Consider the following 24,440-nt stretch of genomic DNA (forward strand, 5'->3'; position numbering starts at 1 on the left):
TGGCAAATTTTCACTTAAGCAAGAGCTATTTGCTACCATTTGCTTCTGCCCTTTTCATTGTCCAAAGACTACTCCTACTTTTCTTAGAACCAAAATATTTTCTTCCTTTGCCTGTCGGGTTGGACTTCATTCCCATGGTGATCTATCTACATATACAACTAAAACAGCACTGTCAACATCCAGGCCCTAGGCAGAAGGGAGTGCTGACAACAGTCCTAGAGTGAAAAGTAGGTAAGTGAGTTTGTGATTGGTTAGTACCTTTTGGTGACTTCAGGAATTGGCTTAATTTCTCTGTACCACTGTTTTATTATCAATAAAAGAAGGGATTATATTTTACTACCTTAAAGTCTGTTCCAACATGTAATCTAAAATAGTACACAAATCACTATGCTTTCTGCATCTCATCCCTAAACTGGAATCACTATTTGTCGTAGTTTGAATAGATGGCCCCCAATATATTCAGTTCTTTATTGTTTGTAGTTTGTATCTGTAGCCATCTGGTTGGAGGCAATGTCACTGGGTGGATCTTAAGGTGTGGTGGTGGGTTGCAGATTTCAATCTAAAGATATGCAAAATGTGCCTAGCTGGAGTTCCTGAAGTGTGCTGTGGCTTTTGGCTTTTGGCTTGTACTTCTCTCTCTCTCCACCTGATCCTGTGAAGGCAGGCCAGCTTGTTCTGCCATTTATGGAACTTCCCCTGGATCTGTAGGCTTCAATAAATATCCCTTCCTCCATAACTGAGCCTGGTCTGAAAGTTCATCTCAGTGAACCTGAAGCTGTCTGCTACAGCTATTCCTCTTTCAGAATTCCTCTAAGTACCATGTTTGTTTTAAAGAAGGCGTTTTACAACTATTTAACACTGAAATCTTTGCCAACTATGTCATAAGAACCTGTTTTATGAATTTCTTTCTGTCTTGCAGTACTGTGGATTGAATCTCTAGGGCCTTGTATGCTGGGCAATCATCCTACACTGACCTATTCCCAACCCTTTTTGGTTTTTTGTTGTTGTTGTTTTGTTTTGAGGTAGGGTCTCATTCTGGCCCAGGCTGATTTGGGACTCTGTTTTTTAAAATATTTATTTCTTTTGCAAACAAAGGAGGGGGAGAGAGAGAGAGAGAGAATCTGTGCACTGGGGCCTCTGGCCACTGAAAATGAACTCCAGATGTGTGTGCCCCTTGCTTGGTGCATCAGGCTTTACATGGTTACTGGGGAATCTAACCCAGGTTGTTGGGCTTTGTAAGCAGGCACCTTAACCACAGAGCTATCTTTCCCATCTTGTGTATATTTTTTTTTCTTTTTCTTTAATGTTTGATAATTTCCTACATGTATAAAATACTTTTTGATCATATTCACTCCATTATTCTCTCTTATCCCCTTCTGACTTCCATAAATTACATCTTCCCAAATAGTTCCCTTCTCACTTTCATGTCTTTTCTGTTGTTTGTTGGTGACCCATTGAGTTTGACTAGGATTGCTTGTAAGAGCACTGATGAGCGGGTTATTTAATTACTGGAGCATAGGCAACATATCAGTAGCTAAAGCACTAAAGAACATGACTTCCATAGATTTTGAGATGGTGTATAAGTTACCTAGGTTGGTCTTCAACTCAGTCACTAGCCCAGAACCAGGCCTTGAACTTCTGATCCTCCTGCCTCTACCTCCTATACTGAGTCACCAAGCCCAGTTTAAAATCTTTTAAAATAAATATGTACACTTAAAATCTAGTATAAACATGCTTTAGTAGTCATAAGAAAAGAAAATATATTCTGGAACCTTCTACTTTTAATATAATATAGAATAAATGTACTAGTACTAATAGGGAGCAAGTGACTAACATTTGTTTGTTTGTTTTGAAAAGTTTTGCTATGTAGATCAGGCTACATCGAACTCATGATTCACCTGCCTCAGTCTTCTGAGAGTTAAGATTTTAGGTATGCTTTACCATGCCTTGTTCAGATGGAAATCTTGAAGATAGGAATATTTTATTTACTTATTTATTCTGCAGGACATGCTGCTAGACATTTGTGCAGATCATTTCTAGTAGTCCTCACACCAGCTAGGAAAGGAAAACATAATTTTCACTTAACCTAGAAAAAAAAAAAACCTAAACCTAACAAGGTTGCATAATTAGCATAACATAACACATCTGTTTAATGGTAGGACTGGGATTTAAATTCATATTAAACATATGTCTTTAAAAAATTACAAATAAAGGGTTGAAGTTTTAAATAGTTAATGCTATATGTGTGCATCACTTCACCCAAATGGATAAAACAATTTAAAAATCAGGGGGAAAAATGTGTTGACAGCTGAGTCAATTTAACTAAACCATGGTATTATAAATGGAAAAGTGCCAAAGACAGTTTTCTGCGATCTTGAAGAAGCCATTTAATTGTTACAGTATTTGGTTTCTTTGCACATAAAATTAAGGGAGTTGTTGGCTAGCTTGGAAATTTCTAGGTACCCCTTCAACCCTAACAATTTGTGTTTTGATGTGTGTTTAGTCCACTGCAGAACACTAGCAAGACTTTGTTGTCCCCTGGTGGGTGAAGGGTGAACTGTTCCTATCACTGTCTTCATATGATATAAAGCAACCTGTTTATTAATACAAAAATAGCAGCAGTCGTTAGGGCACTTGCCTACAAAGCCTAATGACCCAGGTTCAATTCCCAAGTACCCACATAAAACCAGATGCACAAAGTGGCACATGCATCTGGAGTTCATTTATGGTGGCTGGAAGCTCTGGTGCACCCATTTTCTGTATCTCACTCTCTCTCTCTCTCTCCACGTGTTTGCAAATAAATAAATAAAATAAAAATAATTAATATGAAATAAATCTTATTTGAATCATCTACTTAATACCTTGAAGTAAAGCATCCAGATGACTTTTTTTTTTCTTTTTTTAAACTACATATGGACTTATTTAGTATGTAAACAACACATGTTGGTACAATCCTTTCCCTCCTCCCTGCCCTGTTGCTGAAGAGGTCTTCCTCATTGGGGATGCAGATCAACCCCATGGGGATTGTGGGTCATGCATTATGGGAGATGGGTATTTTTATTTCCATTTGTGCTTTTATCTTGTTGATCCAAACTAAGACTCATAACCTTCCTAAAGTAAAGTACTGTTTATAGTCTAAAAAAGGTCTGGAAGCAAAGGACAAATCAAGTAGGTACTTCTTCCTTCTCCACCACATTCAACCATAATTTCAAGCTTTATTGGAACATAATACTTTCGAAACATTTAATATATTTTTAAATATCAAAGAACTCAAAAACAGAACAAGAAATCAAACAAGCCAATTAAAAAATGGGCTATGAGCTGGGTGTGGTGGCGCACGCCTTTAATCCCAGCACTTGGGAGGCAGAGGTAGGAGGATCACCATGAGTTCGAGGCCACTCTGAGACTACATAGTGAATTCCAGGTCAGCCTGAGCTAGAGTGAGACCCTCCCTTGAAAAAAAAGGAGGGGGCTATGAAACTAAAGAGAGAGTTCTCACAGAAAGAATTACAAATGCCATATAAACACCTAAAAATGTGATCTACATCCTTAGCCATCAGGGGAATGCAAATTAAAACTACCTTGAGAGTCCACCTCTCTCCCTTCAAAATGGCTACCATCAAGAAAACAAATGACAATAAATGTTGGCAAGGATGAGGTAAAAGTGGAACACTTCTACATTGTTAATGGGAATGTAGTCTGGTACAGCCATTGTGGAAATCATTGTGGAAGGTCTTGAGACAGCTAAAAATAGATTTCCCATATGATTAAACTATAGCACTCCTAGGTATATATCATCATAATGACTTTTCTCACTCCCTTAGAGATACTTGCATAACCATGTTTATATTGCTGCTCTATTCACAATAGCTAGGAAATGGAACCAGCCTAGATGTCCATCCACAGATGAATGGATAACAAAGATGTGGTACATTTACACAATGGAATTTTATTTGGTGGTGAAGAAAAATGAAATTTGAAGGAAAATGGATGGATCTGGAAGGGATTATACTAAGTGAGGTAACCCAGGCCCAGAAAGCCAAACAATGCATGTTCTCTCTCATATGTGGATCCTAGCTACAAATGTATAGACTTGTGTGTGAGCTGGAACCAAAAATCAGTAGCAGAGGCCCATAAGCTAGAAAAAGGCTATAAGGAAGGGAGAAGAGGGACGGTCTTAAGGGGATGGTATTGTATATATATATAAGTACAAGAACAGATTACAGGGTGGGGAAAAGCCTAAGCAAGGTCAGGGGAAGAGATTGTATAAAAGAAGGGTTGGGGGGAAGGTCAATCAAAATTCAAGATATTCTGAATAAGACATATGAAAATATACTTTCTTGAGTAACAGTACATCCAGAAGCCATAGGTTGTTACTAGAAAATGTTCAGTGCCAGGGATGGTATACCTTCCAGTAAGTTGTTGCCTGGGAAGTCCCTGTTGCTTCCAAAACGTTATACGTTATTGCCAAGGCCCTTGGTTTCCAGTGAGAAAGAGATGGTAAGACCCTATTGCTGAAGACTTCACATGCCTGAGCAGCAAAGTCACTGAGAAATCAAACTGTTGCTCAGCAGAAAACCTTCTCCCTGTAGCCCAGTCAAATGAAAGCTGGAAAAAGCTACACTGTATGCAGCTTTATGGGAGACAGAAGCCATCAGCAGTGAAAACATTGAACACTGGAAGCTTCAAGTTTGGCCAGACAGGCCAAAGGACTGAATGAGCACAATCGTGGCATGTCTGCTCTGGACGAAACCAATTGCTCTCTAATTGGACTGAAGTCCCGCTCTATGGGAGGGAATACATGCCTGGTACTGAAAACCTAATCAAAAGCCAATGGCAGGGGAGGTCATGAGCCTTAGGGGTATAAAGCCTGCTCTTGTCTGGATAAATACATATATTACTCTCACCAAATTGCCTGAAAGCATTACACTTAATGTTCATATTCACATATTAATGCTAATTTCATTTCTGGTTAGAGAAGCTTCTCTTTTCAGATGGTGATGACCACTTGGATGACCCAAAAGTCAACATAGTGCTAAGAAAAAGGGACAGAGGAGTGAGTGTCCAGCAATGAAACATCTCACACCCTCCAAGGCTCAGGGTCCACTGTGGAAGAGGTGGCAGAAAGAATGTAAGAGCCTGTCTGGGCAGAAATTGGCCTCAATATCCAAGACCCCTCAGTGTCTAGCAATGCCTACATAAGACCTTCATAATAGGAGAAAAAGATAATGACATCAAATTAAAAGAGAGACTAATGGGGGGGGTATATGACGGAGGGCAGAGTTATAAAGGGGAAAGCAAGGTAGCAGAGGGAAATACCATGGTTTGTTGTCTGTAACTATAGAAGTTGTTATATATATATATATATATATATATATATATATATATATATATGGTTAAAAGGAAAGAGATATTTGAAGGTATAAACCAGTGATGTGCATAAGACCAAAGATTAACACCCTCAATGTAAAAATGAGTTTCTAAAAATCAATAACCAAAAGGGCTTAACCTCAGGTGTAGAGCACTTGCCTAGCATGCGTAAGGTCATGGGTTTCATCCCTAGCAATTAAATATAAAATAAAATAAAAACAAACAAAAATAAATTCCTCGAGCTGGGCATGGTGGCACACACCTTTAATCCCAGCATTCAGGAGGAAGAGGTAGGAAGATCACTATGTGTTCTAGGCCCCTCTGAGTCTTCAGAGTGAATTGCAGGTCAGCCTGAGCTACAGTGAGACCCTACCTTGAAAATCAAAAAAATAAATAAATAAATAAATTCCTCGCATCTCTCAAATGGGCTAAGAAGCAGAATGATCCTTTTACTGAAGGAACAATTAAAAATAAAATGATTTTTTAAATGTCTGTACAGATATTACTCCTAAAGAATTCAAAAATTCAAGTGAAAATGTTAGATAAGGTTTCATTCATTAAATTGGACAAACATGTTTTAAAGAAAGGATATGTGTGGGTGTTTGAGAAAACACATATCATATTATACTGCTATTGATATAATTTGGGGAAACTTTCTAGAAGGAAATATGTTTTTATGTATTAAAATGTTCATATTCTTTGATCCAGAAATTTTACTTATAAGAAAGAAACACCAATGTGAGGTAAGCTTATTATGAGAGATATTCACTGCTCCTTTATTTTATGAAATAGAAAGAGCTAGAAAATAACCTGCTGGAAATAAGTGTTTGATTACATGCATTGTGATAAGTCCTTCAACAGAGTATTATGCAAACATTAAATACAATCTCTAGAAGGTAATATGACTTAGAGAAATAGTGAAAAATAGTACAATCAGTGTGTACAGTATATGTATAAATTTTCTTTTAGTATAAAAGAAGTTCAACCCAACAAAGTTAATGGAAGGAAGGAAAGAAGGCAAGAAGGGAGAAAGGAAGGAGGATAAGTTGGTTTTAAAATGTTTGCTGGTGACACTGTATTTTCTGACTGGGAACAATAGAAAAAGAGAAAATTCAAAGGCTACTGATACTTGTTAATGCATTAGCACACTCTATGTTAAGCAATATATGACAAGATACACCCTTGAATGTAATGTTTCCAAGGCAGCCAGGAACAATGTATGGGAAAAAAGGAGCTGAGCCTGCCTTTTGCTTCCTCGTAAATGTACCCCAGGAAGGCATGATTCATAGTTTTACTCTAATCAATATGTCTAATGTTGAATTCAATGCTATGTATTTCACTAGTCAGCATTTTTTTAACTCCTCTTTATCATTCAATTCAATAGAAACAGCATATCTCTTTAGTCAGATTAAAATTTAGGAATGCTAAACTGAAACTCATTGCATATTTACACATAGTTGACAGTGCATGAAAACAACTGACAGATTACCTTAAAACACATGTTTATACACACACACACACACACACACACACACACACACACACAAACTGCTTAAAATTTTTTTGTTTGTTAATTTTTTGTTTGTTTGTTTATTTGAGAGTGACAGACAGAGAGAGAAAGAGGCAGGGAGAGAATTGGCACGCCAGGGCTTCCAACCACTGCAAACAAACTCCAGACGCATGTGCCCTCTTGTGCATATGGCTAACGTGGGTCCTGGGGAATCAAGCCTTGAACCAGGGTCCTTAGGCTTCACAGGCAAGCACTTAACCGCTAAGCCATCTCTCCAGCCCTAAAATGGCATTTATATATGGCTGAATCATAATTCCCTGTACTACCTTGAAGACAAAAAGATACATGCAGATGCAGCACAGATCACTGCCACTGTTTTTATATGACTGAAAGTGACATAACTCCTCATCTCCAACTGTGAAGATGGTTATTCTTACAGCAAATACATAAAATAGCCCTACTTTGTAAGAAAATAATGCTTTTTCACAAATACCGCCAACACCATTAGCAGCAAAATTCTCAGGGTTAGCAAGTATATCAATAAAAGAAATTTAATGATTATTTAATAATATTTATTTTAAATAATATTTTTCTGATTCTATAAACATGTCTAGCTTCTATCACTCTCCTTAGCTTTTATGAAAAAGAATAGGCTGAAGAATAAAGGCTCTATGGGTGTGGAAGGTTGGAGAAAATAAAGTTGTTAACATGGGGAAAGGGAACATTACTGAGTATACCAAAACATACATATATTAACATATATACTATGATCTGAATGTTTATGTGCACCCGCCCTAAATTCAAGTTGAAATCAGAATTTCAAGGTAGGTCCCTTGGGACATGTTAAGGAGAGAGCTACCATGAATGGGACTAAGTGTTTACTTTTTTAAAGACATACATGAAATTTAAGTGGGGATAGGAGTGGGGGAATGAGAGAGAGCAGATGTTGGTGGGGTATGACTAAAACTGAAGGCATATGAAAATGCCATGTGGAAACCTACTTCTTTGTTAGCTATAATCCCAACACTCAGGAGGCAGAGGAAGGAGAATAGCCATGAGTTCAAGGGCACCCTGAGACTACATAGTTAATTCCAGGTCAGCCTAGACCAGAGTGAGACCCTACCTCAAAAACAAAAAAAAAAACAAACAAACTAGAATTCAGCTAGATGTTGTAGCTCACACTTATAATCCCAGTACTCAGAAGGATGAGGTAGGAGGATCACCATGAGTTAAAGGCTAGCCTGGAGCTACAGAGTGAATTCTAGGTAGGTCTAGGACACAATAGGACCCTGACTCAAAGATTAAGAAAGACTTTGAACCACAACATATAAGAATAATGCTTCTTCCAGAAGCCATAGAATATTATAGGAATATCCCAGTTCCATGAGTGGGATATCTCCCAGGAAGATGTTAAACAAGGAGACCCCTGTGAATTCCAAAACGATACAGGCTATTTCCAGTTTTCTTGGTTGACCAGAAAAACTAGATAATACCACCCTATTACCAAAGATAAAGCATACTTTGGTTGCAGAACACTGAAAATTCAAGCTGCAACTGAGCTGGAAGCATCCTACCTGATGCATATCTTTCATAGTGCTGGAAGATGCTATGCAGGCTTCTGGGGGGAGAGCCATAAAAAGTTTTACCGAGATCTGGACCCTGTAAGCTATACAAGTAAGTAGCCAGGCAAGATGTGCACACTGGTGCAATTGTAGTATGACCATTATGGGGACAACTAACTACTCTGACTGGATTTGAATTCATGCCTGCTACCAAAAATCTAGTCAAAAGCCTATGACTGGGGAGGTCATGGGCCCTAGCAGGGAAGCTACTACTGATATTTCTCTAAGTTTCTAAATGATATTTGCCTAAATTTGTCTAATAATTGTCTAAATCAATTTGCCCTCTAAATAGTTATGTTTATGGCTATAGATTAGTGCTACTCTCACCTAGGATCAGAGAAGCTGCTTTTTAGAGGTGGCAGTAACTACTGGGGAGACTCAAAACTCAAGAAACTGATGAGAATAATTTTTGTTGAGTGCTCAGCACTAAATGACTCATTTACATTACCAACTCCAAGGCTCAGGAAACATAGTGAAAGAAGAAAGGAAAAGAATATAAAAGCCAGAGGGAGAGGAGTGTTATGGAACACTGTCTTCAAGACATGACATGGCCATTGCATTTGTGTCCTAACAGCATCTGTCATTACCTGCATAAGACCTGAACCATATTGGGCCCATCAATAATCTATCATGGGAAGTGAAGAATAGGAAGTTCTCATCCCTCACCAAGGTGTTACTGGCAATTAATGGTTGCTGGGGGATACTTTCTTCACTGGTAATTTGCACATACTCTGGTAAATAATCTCCCACTCATGCTTAGGAATGCAACCCTAATACATAAGAAGAAAGAGGAGGAAGAGGGAGGGAGAGGGGAGGGGAGAAGAGGAGAGAGAATAAATTAAAGAGGAGTGGGATGGATCGAAAAGAAAGGATTCGGTGGAAGGGGACAGGGACAGAGGACAAGAGAAGGTAATGGGAGGAGATTATGATCATAATGCATTATATGGGTATAAAATTTTCAATAAAAATAAATAATAAAGGGCTGGAGGGATGGTTTAGTGGTTAAGGTGTTTGCTTGCAAAGCCAAAAGACCCAGGTTCTATTCCCCAGGACCCACATTAGCCAGATGCACAAGGGAGTTCACGCATCTGGAGTTTGTTTGCAGTGGCTGGAGGCCCTGATGCACCCATTTTCTCTCTCTTTCTCCCTCCCTCCCTCTTTCTAAATAAATAAATAAAATATTTTTTAAATAATAAAATAAAAGAGAAATCTCATGTTTCTTTTACACAATAAGAAGATGTCATTGATGAATCAAAAATCAGGCTCTCACCAGACACTGAATCTGCCAGCATTTTGATCTTGGACTCCACACATTCAGAACTGTGAGAAATAAAAGTATGTTGTTTGTAGTTCAACTACCTCATGATATTTTATTGTAATGATCTGGATTAAGACAGTATATCACAGTTTATCTTCCCTGAAATCACATGTAAGAAAATCATTATAACAAACCCTTTATCTCCATTGCACGGGAAAATATGAAATTACCAGATTACTGAGATTGAAAAATAAATTGTTAGCCGGGCGTGGTGGCGCACGCCTTTAATCCCAGCACTCGGGAGGCAGACGTAGGAGGATCGCCGAGAGTTCGAGGCCACCCTGAGACTACATAGTGAATTCCAGGTCAGCCTGAACCGGAGTGAGACCCTACCTCGAAAAACCAAAAAAACAAAAAACCAAAAAAAAAAAAAAGAAAAAGAAATTGTTGCAGGGTTACTTTGGGTAACCAAAATGAAAACAGGATGCCCATCCCAACTCCCACCCTGAAATTATTTGAACTGATACATCAACTTTCAAGTATTATTATAGGATAATATAAACCATGTCTTGCATACCCTCCATGTTCTGAAAAGACCATGGCCAAACTATCCCCAGAAAATGAGACTTTCTATATTTTTAAGACATCAACAGAAGATTTCCCACTGGGTCGTGAATCAGGAAGGAATACAGTAAACAGAAATCTAGCTTTCTGCTTTAAAAATAACAGTTTTGGATGAGAAATTTTGCCCTATATTTTCAACAAAGAGGGTCAAATCTAAGGATGCAAGCTTGTTACACAAATACTTTACCACTGAACTACCACTTGACCTAAGCAAATTCTATTTAAGGGATCTATAAATTGAGGGCATTCCATAGCTTAAAAGTAGCTTCATTGTAGCCTAATCTAAAGGATTTGGAGTTCCCATTTGAAACATGGTATAATAATTCTACAAGAAAGCAAAAATATATTTCTCCCCCAAATTTGGAGGTCAAATAGGCTGAATGAGCTAGAAGGAAAGAGAGGACTGAATCTGTAGCAGATTAAATTAAGGTAATATGTGCTGGAGAGATGGCTTAGCGGTTAAGTGCTTGCCTGTGAAGCCTAAGGACCCCGGTTCGAGGCTTGATTCCCCAGGACCCACGTTAGCCAGATGCACAAGGGGGCACACGCATCTGGAGTTCGTTTGCAGTGGCTGGAGGCCCTGGCGTGCCCATTCTCTCTCTATATATGCTTCTTTCTCCCTCTGTTGCTCTCAAATAAGTAAATAAAAATAAATGAAAAAAATAAAATTAATTTATTAAGGTGATGTAATCATATGCAGTAGAAAAATTTACATCCATAATTTGGAAGTCTTTATTATATGTATGCAGGCCATTTTATGGTGGTATAACTTTAATGACCAAAATGTGAGGGGGCCAAGATAAAAGAATTTGTTAAAATAATGTGTGTTTTATTTTCTACCATGCTTTGTCCATGATTTAATATTTTTCTAATGCCTAGGAAATTAATCAGTTAAGAAAATGGATATGTGTATGTATATGTTTATATTTATAGTAGCTTAACATTTGTTTTATAGTGTAATAAAGAAATTGAGAGACCACGATGAACTGAGAGGGAAATCAACTTGCTACTGGTTAGCCCTCATAGTATTGGAAAGTGTTATATGTGTTGCTGGGGATAATGGTCACCAACAGTGTGAATAAGCAGGAGATCCTGCAAGCTATGAAATCAACCAGCTGTGCAAGAAGTACACACATGTGCAACTGTGGCACACAGCCTATGCAAGTAACCAACTATTCTCAAATTGGAATGAGGCCCATTTAGTGGGAGAGAACTCAGACCTGGCACTGAGAACCAAGTTAGAATACCACAGACAGGAAATCCATGTATTCCTGAGAGAAACCACCACTGTTCTTTGGCTAGAAGAGTGGACATGCACATCAAAAAGTCTCTCAAATAAATATACTTATCCCCTTTAATCTAAGCTGCTCCCACTATTGCTTGGAGAATTTTTTTTTAACAGATGGTGGAAAATACTGGGGAGATCTAATATCCATCAATATGACAAGAAAATATAGCTGACTGCCTACCATGAAATGTGTCCCTTCTACCACATCTGCCAGGGTCCAAGAGTCCTTCCAGAGGAAGAGTGACATGAGTGCTGCTCTCACTGTTAGCCTGACAACTAGCTCCAGGGAGATGATAAGAGATACTATGGTCACTAAAATCTCATCAAACTAGAAATCCAGGGGCTACAAAGAATTCAACACTAAATTAGACTTCTAACATGCCCATCAAGGCTCAGGTAACATTGCAGAAGAAGAAGCAGAAAGAGCCACAGGGTGGGTAGGAATGTCCCAAGGCATGCCCTCCCAATAGAGACTAACTGAGGCCTTCAGGACCCCAACAGTGAGTACCAATAACCCCACTGATGAAGGTACTCAGTTAAATGGGGGTGGGAAAAAGAGGATGTAAAAGTATAATATTTTTAAAAATTAAACAGAATAATTAATAAAAATTTAAAAAAGAAGTAAAGTAAAAGATTAAGATCTGTTTTTTTCTTGTTCCAGTACTCTTCATGTATTAGAAAGTGGTCTAAAAGGAAACCTCCCCCCCACCAATCTTTTGACTTTATTCTCAATCATACTATATGACCAGTAAGGAAGGATACTTTGAATGCCACATGAAAAAGATCTAGAGGCCTTATCAGGGAAAGCCTGATTGACTCATTGAGTATGTGTGTTGTGCCTATCAACCTATCAATTGCTCAAAATAAGAAAAGGAGGGAAAACAAATCACACATACTGTATGTTGGCTGTTCAAAATGCACTTTTTATTCACTTTAACACAGATGAATATTTTACAATTGAAACAAAATATCTTATACACAATTTTGAGATTTTTAGCAGCACCTGCAACAAGAGGATTGTGAAATACCTCAGAATAAAGTAGAATGGCTGAGGCAGGCACAAATAAACCTGAAAGTCATCAATTTACTGAAGACATATGGAATCTGAGGCCCCCTGAAAGCCAGTATTGACAATAAACTAAATAAATGTTTTATATGTTTAATGAACCATTGAAAAACAGTATGCTTCTAATTAGAAATATATTATTCCAAAAATCTAGTGATCATTAAAAAACACCTATTGAAAATATTGCACTGCACATTCTAGTGTACACAATCAATTTCTAAACTTATATGCACAGTTCCTGGTACTCACAGATTTCAGCCTTTGGTGTTTTTAAACTTACCCAAACTATATGTCAGCACCCACTGAGTGTTACTCACCAAAATGCCATTGTTTTGTTACTTAATGTTCAATTATTTGATTAGGATATTGTGAAGCAATTTGACAGAAAAAAAGGTATGGCTGAGAAGAAAACGGGCTTCAGTTGACCTGTCAATAAAATTAACACTTGTCTTGTATGAACAGGATGCCTATGAATTGAATACCCATGTACTTTATATTTATTCGAATGACCACATGCCACTTTAAAGAGACAAGTACTTTTGTGAGTTGATGGAGGTCTTTATGAAGGCCTGAGATCTACAAATAGAAACTATTATAAGCAGAGTGCAAGTAGAAAGAGAAGGCCCCAGGTCTCATGCACTTAAAAATAATTAGCATTTATTAGTTCTGACATACAGTTTTTTTTAACTCTAATATGATTGTAGCAAAATGATCATAGAACTTGGAAATCAATGTGGTTGGCTATAGGCATAGGCAGGATAGGAACCAATATTTAAGAGCTGTGGGGATCCCAGTTCTGGGTTTGACTTTTGGCATTAAATTTAATTGATTTGACAATGGCATAATGACTATATATTAATTGGAAATACTTAATATTACTGGTTGAAATACTGTCAGTCTCTTGTCCATGTGGCCAAAAGGTCCCAGAGTTCTTAAAGCACATAAGGTCCCACATGTAAGGCTGATTCCATATGTGGCTATAATGGAGAGTTCTAGGCTATATTCCTGTGAAAAAAAAGCTCCCATCCTATCCCTGGACTAGGTGCCCTTGGGGGTCATTAAAACTGTCCCTCTCTATATTGGGTCACAATTTTTGTCATATGTGTTTTAAAGCACAGATACAATCTAGACTGATCAACCAACAAGAACCAGACTGCATATTCATAATACAGTATATTAATTGGCAGTCATGGTTTTCAAAAATTGTCAAGCCAGTTTTCTTTTGAATATGGTATCTTCAGGGCATTCATATCATAGTAGTTGCTTTTATTATGAGTTTTTTTTTCTTTTTTTTTTTTGGCTTTACAAGGTAGGGTCTCACCCTAGTCCAGGATGACCTGGAATTGACTATGTAGTCTCAGGGTGGCCTCGGTCTCACGGTGATCCTCCTACCTTTGCCTCCCAAGGGCTGGGATTAAAGGTGTGCGCCATCACACCTGGCCATAGTAGTTGCTTTTAAAGGCTGATCACAGAATGGCTTGAGAACTTTTAATGTTCCTCTCCATAGCCTTAGCTATTATTCTCAGATAGGTTAAAGCAAACATGGCACTGATATAGTTTATAAATTCACATAACTTAGATCTAGAAGGGACCTTATACTAAACATGTAGCCAGCACAGAAATTCTTTTTATGGTATTTTAACAGATGGTCACCCAGTGAATGCTTTCACTGGAAGGGAGCTCACTATTAAGGCAGTCTATTCCACTCTTGGACACACCTAATTATGAGAAATCCATTCTAACACAGTTAAATTCTGCTCTTTTGCCACACTCAGTGTCCTAATTTGGCCAGCTGAACATACAGTGAAACATCCACCCCCCCCCACACACCAAATAAAACAGTTCCTTCTACAATAAATGAGTTAAGGAACATTGTGTAAAAAGCTCATGACTTCCCAGTCTTTACTTAAGCCTTCTTCATGAGCTAGCATGGTAAACCATAGGACCTTATAATTGTGAGCAGAAAGCACTGCACCCAAAGCCATGTACTAAGCAGCATCACTAACCTCGAAGGAAGTTTTCAGAGAGGCAACATCTCTATGCAGCAACATAGACTTACGAAGGAAAAGCAGACCAACCAGTGATTTTAAAAGGTGGCTGGCATATTTAAGCATAATCCACTCACTGGTGACCCATGACTTCAAATACAAGGACTTTAATTAATTTCCAGTGTCATTAGAATAACTTATTAAGATGGTATTTTCTGAGTTCAGATGAGAGTAAACCATATACGAGGAGTTGAACAAGTCAGTATACACTGTTACATATCTACACTCCTAATTATCACAACCCCTTTATAATTCAAGCTTAGGAATCTTTGTTTCCATTATTATTTTTGTTGTACAGCTCAGAATTTTGTTTTTCCCTTTGGCAGAAATGTCAGAAGCTGCTTGGCAAGAGTCTGATGGTGGCATTTGCTAGTTGGTTAATGGAACACTTTAAGCTCTTTCACTTCTTCATGCGGCTGGGTTCTAGGTTTAAATAGTGATTCAAAAACATTTAAATCTCTCAGGACTAAAACTTTCTGAAATGTCCTGAGACACACGAGGAGATAAAATAGCATAAATCACGCAAAATACACTTGGCTCAATAAAGCTTTTTAAAAACCACTCTACAACTTCAATTTAAGAGACTCTATTTCAAAATAGAACCTTATCTCTTACCATTGTGTGTGTGTTTGTGTGTGTGTGTATGCGTGTGTGTGTACTCCCAATAGGGTACAGTAATTCTTACACTACTGACTGACCAACTTGTGACACACAGTTTAAAGGCTCCATATATTTAGCAGCATGAAGAACCTGCTTTGGAGCCACTGTTCAAATCAATGGTGTGACCTAACATGCAATGTTCCAGCTGTTCCTCTACAGCTAACACCTGCCTGACAGCTTCTTCAAAGGCCACTGTCACATTAGTATCATCTTTGGCACTTGTTTCTAGATAAGGGTAATTCCCATTCTCCATGCACCAGGCATGCGCCTCCTCAGTAGTCACTTGCCTATCCTCTTTGTCTACCTTGTTACCCAGAACTACAAAGGGGAAATGTTCAGGGTCCTTCACGTCTGCATAGTAGATGAATTCTTTTTGCCAGTTACCTAGGTTCTCGAAGCTCTGCCGGTCATCCACACTGAAGGTCAAGAGGCAGCAGTCTGCTCCTCTGTAGAAGGGTGTTCTAAGGCTCTTGAAACGTTCCTGCCCAGCAGTGTCCCATATCTGAAGGGTTACAAAGCGTCCATCTACCTCCAGATCTCGATTTAAGAACTCTACTCCTATAGTGTGAAAAGCTTGGGAGTCGAACTTATTGGTTACATAACGGTTCATAAGCGAACTTTTACCAACTCCACCATCACCTAAGAGAATGACCTTTAAGAGAAGGGATTTCCCACTCATTGTTGCAGCACCAGACAAGAAGGAGTTTGTAACCAAGAGAACCTAAAAATAAATGAAAAAAGTGAGAGAAAAAGTTAAACCTGAATCTAAAATAACCTTTATAGCAAACTTCTCTGAATTATGAGGTACTGTGGTCCAGCTTTTCTTGATTCATTCTCATTATTAATTAATTAAAAACAGAAAAAGAAATAAAACTATTTTTACACAATGGGGAAAATAGGTCTTCGCTTTCTGAGGTCTTTTGCCTGGGCAAAATGCCATGAGTTAACCAACTAGCAGACGGTCCTGTAATTTGGTTCCGTTCTTACACTATTCTAGGTGAGAGAACCTAGAACAGGAGTATAGCTCAAATGTGTGACTATATTAGCTTCTAGGTTGGACTGTCTCAAACAAGATGAAAATATTAGGAAATGGATTTGAGGTTTGATATTTGCTCCCGAGGGACCCAAGGATTATTGAGGAGAGAAGGCTGCGTAAGCTGTATTCTTGGTTTCATCAATAGCTATATGAATCCCAATTAGCCTGGACTCAAGCATACAGAAGTGAGAGAAAGTTCCAAGTTTCTTCAAGCATTTTTCTCCATTACACTTGCATTGCTGTAGCTCACCTAATAAAGTAGTGGATCTTTCATAATCTTTAATCATGGTACACTGATACTTAAGTTGATAACAACTGGCTTATATCAATGAAACAGATCTTATCAGGGAAGAAAAATCTCAAACAGCTTATGGGTTTTTTTTTAAATTTTATGTTGTATTTCTACAATCAACATATGAAAAGTCTGATAAAAATCTAAAGTAATATACTACTTTTCTTTTTATCTACACAACATGTCTACTACATAACTACTGAAAATATATGTTAAAATTTAAGAAGATCAAATATTTACCAAACAAGTATTCTTTTGTCTATTCTTTTAGGTACTTTCACACTAGGTCTACTGTGGGAATACAGCAATGATAATGTTAATTGGGTAATATTTATGCAAGTGAGACAACAGGATGAAAACAAAACACTAATCAAAGAAATGCATGCAAAAGGGTCTCTGGAAGCATACTCATTTAAAATGTAATTCAAAAACAGTAATCCTTAACTTATTTTGAAATGCATACGCACAAATTTATGCAATGTTCTAAACATTCACTTTTAGGAGATTAAAACTTAAGCAATCAAAATTCAGAGCATGTGCTCATGAAATACCTACCCAACTGGGAATTTGTCACAATTTTAATATTTTCTTTATTCTTGTAGATCTGTATTCCTTTTGTTTTAGGGTTCTAAAAATAGAATGGGAAATACTTTTAATAATCTATAATAAAATGGAAGTAATACTATATATAGAACATATCACATTCAACTCAGGAAAAAATACCCAGAGCATCCTCAAGTAACCTATGGAGTAACTTCCCATTGTCATGGGCATATTGAGATCACAAGCACTTCAGTTTGCATCCAGCTTTCCATGAGTGCTAGAGAATTGAAGCCTTGAACTCAAGCTACAGGCTTTGTAAGAAAGTACCTTTAACCTCTGAGACATCTTCCAGAGCCCTTCCATCTTTGAGACAGGATCTTTTTCTAAAGCCTAGGCTGACTTAGAAGTGGTGATATTCCTAAGTGCTGGGACAACAGGCATTCATTCAACACCATGCCTGGATTGAAGAGATGTTTTGATATTTAGCTGGCCTTACTACATTCAAACACACTTTCACTTTCTCCAGTACCCATGTAAGCAAGATACACAAGGAAGCACATGTGTCTGGAGTTTGTTTGCAGTGGCTGGAGTCCCTGGCATTCCCATTCCCTCTCTCTCACACACATTTTCTCTCTCTTAATAAGTAAATAAATAGAATACAAAAAGCAGTTCTCCTGCTTAATAATCATAAACTATTTTTCAGGACCAATAGAGATTCATTAGTTACCTAAATAAAGTAATATGAATTTAAACAATATTTCTAGAGTTGATAAACTTTATCCTCCTTCTTGATCTAAATCTATATCCAAGTATCAAGTTTCCTACAATTACTGTTTTCTTGTCCTCTTTTTTTCTGAATTCAAATTTTTGTCTTTGAACTAGTTCAAATAACAAACATTTCTCGTAGGTAAAGCAGGTATTAATACAGTTTTTTAATCTTATTTTTTGTTTGCTTGGTTTGTTCTTTGATTGCTTGGTATGTAAACCAGGGCTTTGGCATATAAGTGCTCTATGACTGAGCTACAACCCTGCTCACACTCTTATATTAATGCTGGTCTATAGAATAATTTTATAGATCAAAACTTCAACTCTTGTTTTAAAAATTGAAGGAAGTACTACACACTTGGGTACACAACTGATAGCTAGTATGTATGGTGAATGCCAAATGTATTTCCATTTGTTGCTAGTAAACAGGTATTGGTATCACTAAATGACTTATGAACCTCGCTTTCCCAGCTATGGATACATTCAATAGATGAGTCAAGCACTGGGAAATAATGGAAACTAAATGTCTAGATCCAGGAATGATGGCAATATATTAATAACTATTTGAGATAATTCTCTGGTTGGTTGTGCATTTCCTATTTGGTTATGTGCATACATACCTTCTGGATACATAGGCTCTGTATCAGGGGGAAAGGAGGAAAAGCAATGCAACTCAGTGTCAAAAGCACTGGGACAGAAGCAACCAGGACAGCAGGTTGTTCCTCACTGCCATATTATTCATTTATTTTATGAACTAGGACAAGTCATTTAATCTTTCTTTTTTTTTTTACTATCTTCCCATATAAAAATACAGTTAACCATGTTGTCCATACTTGATTCTCAAGTAAAGATTTGTAGGTACTTCTTGAAATTTCTGGTTTCAGGTTGTATTCTTTTGGGCCTTTCATTCACAGACTTGAGCCTGTGCCTTAGTTTTAACCCTTCCTCACAAAGAGCTTGCTAGTGATAAGATAGTAATTCTTTTTTTGTTCTTTTATAGGTACCAATGATTTATTCCCAAACAATTTTGAGTATCTGCATAAGGCAAAGAATCTCAGTATTGGAAGGACCTTTGGGACTTTCTGGACCAATCGTGCTGCTGATGTTTCAGGAAACTTTGAGGGCCTACCGTGTGCTATGTCTTTACCAAAGTGATCTTAGACCCTCTCCCCTAGAGACCTGGCTCCTTTGCTTTCCAGAACTAGAAAGGAATGCAGTTTGGGCTGGTCTGCTTAGCCTTCGGACACTAAAATCCTGCTGTTTTTCCCTAAATATCCTTTCCTAGTCTTCTGCTTCCATCTTCATTTCTGGCTTTTTGTTTGTTTGTTTGTTCGTTTTGAGATGAGAATCTTGCTACATTGTCCAGGCTGGTCTGTAACTGCTGGGTGCAAGCAATTAATCCTCCAATCTCAGCCTCCCAAATAGATGTAACTATAGGTATGTACCAGTGCACTTGGCTCCATAGTCATTTGATCAGCATCTTCTCACATCTAACTCATCATAAGAACTTCCTGGCTTTTCTCTTCCTTCCTCTGATTTCTCCCCACCCAATCTACTTTGTAAAGCTTTATTACTTTAATATTCACTGTGCATAGATAGTTTTGGTAATGTAGAAACATTTAATGTAAGGATTTATCCATAAGAATTATATAAACTAACATATAGCCTCAGATCTCACAGTAGGTACTTGGGATATAGCCTAGTGGTAGTGTGAGGCCCTGAGTTTGATCCTCAGTAGACTTTTATCTCACAGTAGGGAAACACAATAGGACAGCTACTGTTAACAACAATCAATGATATATTTTCTGTTTTAAAATGTGTATGTGTCATGTGTGCATATTCATATGTGTGTGCATATATGTGGAAGCCAAAGGTTGACACTGGATGTCTTCTTTGATAAGTTTCCACTTTATTTACTGAGGTAAGGTCTCTCACTTGAACCCAGAGCCTGCAGAGTCAGCTAGTATAACTAGCCAAGCTAGTCAGATTGCCCTGCCTGGGAATCCCCAGTCTTTTCCTACTGAACACTCGGATCACAGGTGGGATACCACACCCCTTGGCATTTACCTGAGTGCTAGGGAGCCAAACTCTGCTCCTCTAACTTATCAGGAAAGCAGTTTATCCACTGAGCCATCTCCTACATAAAAGTGATTAATATTTGAAGAGATGGAAGTCATTATTACCCTGACCTGATCATTACACATTGTACATATATATCAATTATCATACTGTACCCCATAAATATGTTAAAATAGTATGACTAAGTAAGAGATCTCATTCTTTTCAGTTGATAGTGTATCCTGACTTAGCAAACCTTTTCTAAGTATGCCTTTAGTACACAATTTTAATTTTTTGATTACTAGGATCACTGCTTGAATATTTTTGAACCCCCTTCAGTATCTAGCACAAGAATCATTCATAATCAATAAATATTTGTTTATAAATTAAATGATTAGGTAGGTACCCAGAATTAGTTCCTTTGCATTTATCCAATGTAGGACAGATCCATTTTTCTGCAACATGCCCAAATGCTGTTATATATCAGATGATCAAAAAAACATAAGTTTTTATTTTAAACTTTTTATTAACTTTTTCTTGTATGTACATAATGTATTTTTTTCTTTTTATTTACTTTCATTTGTCCCCCTCCAAAATGTTCAAATTATTAATTTAGTTGAATTTTGCAGACAGTTTAACAGGAATTCACCTGTTGAAAATCAAAAGAATTTTTCATTTCCTTCCCACTACAGTCACATTTGAAAATACATATATATTTCCAATGCAGTGTCTATTCCTACAAAAAATAAAAGTGGAATAATTCTATTTTGATTTCAATGAATGCTGTTAACCCTACTAGCATTCATCACTGTGTGAAAATGAGTGTGATTTCCTTTAGTACATATTCAAATTCAAAAGAATTAGCACAATATAAAAAATCAATGAAACACAATTTCCTCCCCCAGAATATGTCACATTTAATCCAAACCTAAAAAAGATATCAGTAAACAGACAAAGTACTTTTATATTAATAAATATTTTTCACAGGAAGGTCAAATTCTGTATGCATCCCTTATGGACCTAGTATCAGGCTAGATCTGGACCAGTTGTTCTTTCCATCTTTCTTTTCTTACAGTACTGAGGAATCAAACCCGGGGCACTGTGCCTCAAACAGTTTACTATTGAGCTACACTTCTAGTCCATGGACCAAAATATTTATTCTAATTTTGGTTGTATTCAGAGAAATATCTGGCTTTGACTCAAATATTGAAGAGACATAATTCTCTTATCATATCCTGCCCAAAAAATTAACAAGTATTCCCTAAGGATGTTTTATTCACCTTTTCTCAACTAGGGTCTCAATTTTGGACAATAAGATGAGAATTCACAACCGATATTCTAGCTCTATATTTAATACACTTGAAACATTTCGAATCTGCTGTACCTGCACCCACACAGACTTATTACAATTACTGTATTTTGTTGGGAGTGCTTGGAAGTGAGGGTGGAGGCAGTATAATGAAGAAAAAGATTGCAATAGTGCTTTATTGTGATAATGGGGAGAAGAGAGACAGACAAGCAAACTGGAGTCAGCTCGGTTGCCATGGGATAGAATAACGCTCAAAATCAGTAGTGCAGATTGTTTGGGAGCAATTCTCGACAGTGATGTGTCCTGTGGGTTTAGGTGAGGGACGAACAATCACTAAGAGTGGCCCTGATGTAAGTCTGCGCATAGGGAAAGGCCATGGCTGAAGCTGCGAGGAAATCCCATCTTGTGGCCACACATTGATTAGGACCATTAAACTTGCTGTTAAATCCTGGAACAATATTCAGAATTAAGTATGGCTTCTTTCAATGCACTGAGAACCAACAAATATAAGAAGCCATTGATCTTTGAGAATCTCTAACTTAAATGGTGTAGGTTGCTTTATATGCCACCTGATGCTTAGAAGTGAGATTGTTCTATAGTGAGGAAGTGCTCTGACACACAAGATTCACTTTTTACAGCTAACAAGTTATCAGATTCATGCTATAAGTCTAGAGGCTACAACTGTCATGTCACTGAAAAGCTATTTCTATATTCGTGCCAACAGTAAAAGCTTATATGCAATCAAACGATCTAGTGTGGAGTTTAAAGATTAATCTTTCATTTATCCCAACAGTTTTGGGACTATAAGCCCAAAGACACACTAGAGAGCAACTGAGCACTGTCCTCAGGCCATGTCTTCCTCAGTAGGCTGCCTGTAGTCAAATAGATTTTCATGCATTACTGAAGCGACCTTAGGAGACCAGAAATGCTGGCATCTCTCGACAGAGGCCCTGTTACCACTTAAGATTTAGAAAGTGAGGGGTCACACGTAGTCCCAACTACCTCAAGACCTAGGTCTTCTCAGCTCATCTCCATCAGAGCCAGTCAGCTGTGACGCATGCGCACTGAACCACACCCGCTCCCCGCGGAGCTCTGCGCTTCTCTGCCCGGCTTTGGCATCCACTCCAGATTACTCAGCAACGCCCCCCTCCCTCATCACCTACCCCCAACTCCAACCCCAGCCGCTTTTAGGCCCCTTTCCTAAGGTGCGAGTGGCCCCAGAGATTACCTAAACTGTCCTTTCTCCTTCTTCCTCCAGGCCCCCACCTCCTGGCCTCCCGGGTCCGCCAGCCCTAGCCCCTCTTCCTGCCCACGCACAGGCACCTTACCCAACACAATGGGAAGGAGAAAGGAGAGGGCTAAGGACGCCAGGCAGGTCAGCTCTGCGTGCCTCTAATCCGGCTCCTCAGCGACCGGGTCACACAGCTTCTGCTGCCACCTCGTCCTCAATGGGGCAGCAAGTGCAGCTCGGACCTCCGTGGCCTGACAGCTGCCGCTCGCTCCCGCCGCTGCCGCCTCGCAGCGTCTCGCGCCCGCGCCCGCACCCGCCAGGAGAGGGGGCGGGGCCCGCGCCGCCTCTTCATGCCCCTTTCTTGGCACCCGGAGCCCACTGTAGCCGCCTCCCGCCCTCTCATGTGGATGGTGCTCCCTGGCTGGCTCGCTCTTTCCTCACGTTCGTTGTCCAACCTTGGTCTCCCTGTCTTCCTTCCCCTCTATTAGCTCAGTAGAAGTCACAGAGGCAATGGATCATAAAATAATGCTCTGCTGCTTGGTTCCCTCTGGCAAAAGCTAGCCATAGTCTCATTTTATGCAATAGTCCTTTCATTTATCTCATTTACTAAGGAGCCAAATCCTTTCATTTTTGTCAAAAGGTTCACACATATACCTTGTTTCAAATAGAGCAGGAAAACACATGATCACATTAGTACCCTGTCTTTGGCTATTGCTCATGAAATTGTGATGACAATTTCTGACGAAAAGGAAAGATCTACATCTGTAACTCCAGTATACTTACCCTTACCAGTTACCAATCTAGAGAACCACAGACAGCCGTATTTGAGGTTCCAGTTAGTGGGGTAGAAGTCAATGTTTCAGTTGTGCCTAGCCCCCCAATTTGTTCCTTCTTATTTCCTATGGCTCTCTGCTATCTTCAACAAGTTTGTGATTGCCATCCTCCCTCAAATTAAAAGAAAGCAAGTCTTCCAAGGAACCTGTGCCTGTGTAGCACTGCCCCTTCCTCACCCTGTGCCCTTATATAGCCCTTAAACACACACCCTTCTTTCATCCATACCACTCTCTCTCTACCTTTTCAACAAGGCAAACCATTCAATCCATTACCACAGGCCACAGCTTAAGTGCCATTTCTCAACATAACCTTTCTCTATAACCCTACAATATAGACCATGCTTCAATTTTTCCCCTGCAGCTTGCTGTACATCAATTCATAACACTTGTTTATGATGTTATATTTAAATATATACTTACATCATTACTACTATCTTTCCCATGGAACTGCCCTGCACTATGAGATCAATATCATGTTTAGAGTCACCAGCTTAGTCTCAAAGACTAGGTGCATATGACATATTAGAAACTATTTACTGGATGTGAATGAATGCTGTATCATCAATAAATTTTGATATTTTAAATTAAAATAAATAAATCCAATGGAATCTCTTCTTGTGTTTAAACCTGCCCTTCTCACACAAGCACACTTGAACATTCTTTTAGTGGAGAGAAAATGCTAACAGTACTGTAAGCAGGTTTTAAAATACTTTATTTATTTATTTGCAAGAAGAAACAGAAAAACAGAGAGAGGGGAAGAGAGTGAGAGAAAATATGGGTGTGCCAGGGCCTCTACCCACTGAAAATGAACTCAGATGCATGCACCACTTTCTGCATCTGGTTTTACATGGGTGCTGGAGAATAGAACCTAAGTCATTAGACATTGCAGGCAAGAGCCTTAACCACTGAACCATTTCTCCAGCCCCC

General features: G+C 38.4%; 1 protein-coding gene across 2 annotated transcripts; it reads right to left on the bottom strand.

Moving 5' to 3' along the window:
• Positions 1-12,570: 12,570 nt before the first annotated feature.
• On the bottom strand, positions 12,571-22,972 carry Rab9b (RAB9B, member RAS oncogene family). Of its 2 annotated transcripts, none has more exons than XM_045140624.1 (3): positions 22,778-22,972; positions 17,330-17,402; positions 12,571-16,167 (listed from the first exon to the last, which is right to left on the bottom strand). In XM_045140624.1, exon 3 carries the CDS (start codon positions 16,123-16,125, stop codon positions 15,520-15,522), a length of 606 nt encoding a protein of 201 aa, XP_044996559.1. In that variant the 5' UTR covers positions 16,126-16,167; positions 17,330-17,402; positions 22,778-22,972; the 3' UTR covers positions 12,571-15,519. The 2 variants fall into 2 exon arrangements, with proteins under 2 accessions (XP_044996559.1, XP_044996560.1); XM_045140625.1 differs by lacking the exon at positions 22,778-22,972 and adding an exon at positions 22,678-22,722.
• Between the last annotated feature and the right edge of the window lie 1,468 nt (positions 22,973-24,440).

This window comes from Jaculus jaculus, chromosome X (genome assembly GCF_020740685.1).
Source record: "Jaculus jaculus isolate mJacJac1 chromosome X, mJacJac1.mat.Y.cur, whole genome shotgun sequence".
Lineage (NCBI taxonomy): Eukaryota > Metazoa > Chordata > Mammalia > Rodentia > Dipodidae > Jaculus > Jaculus jaculus.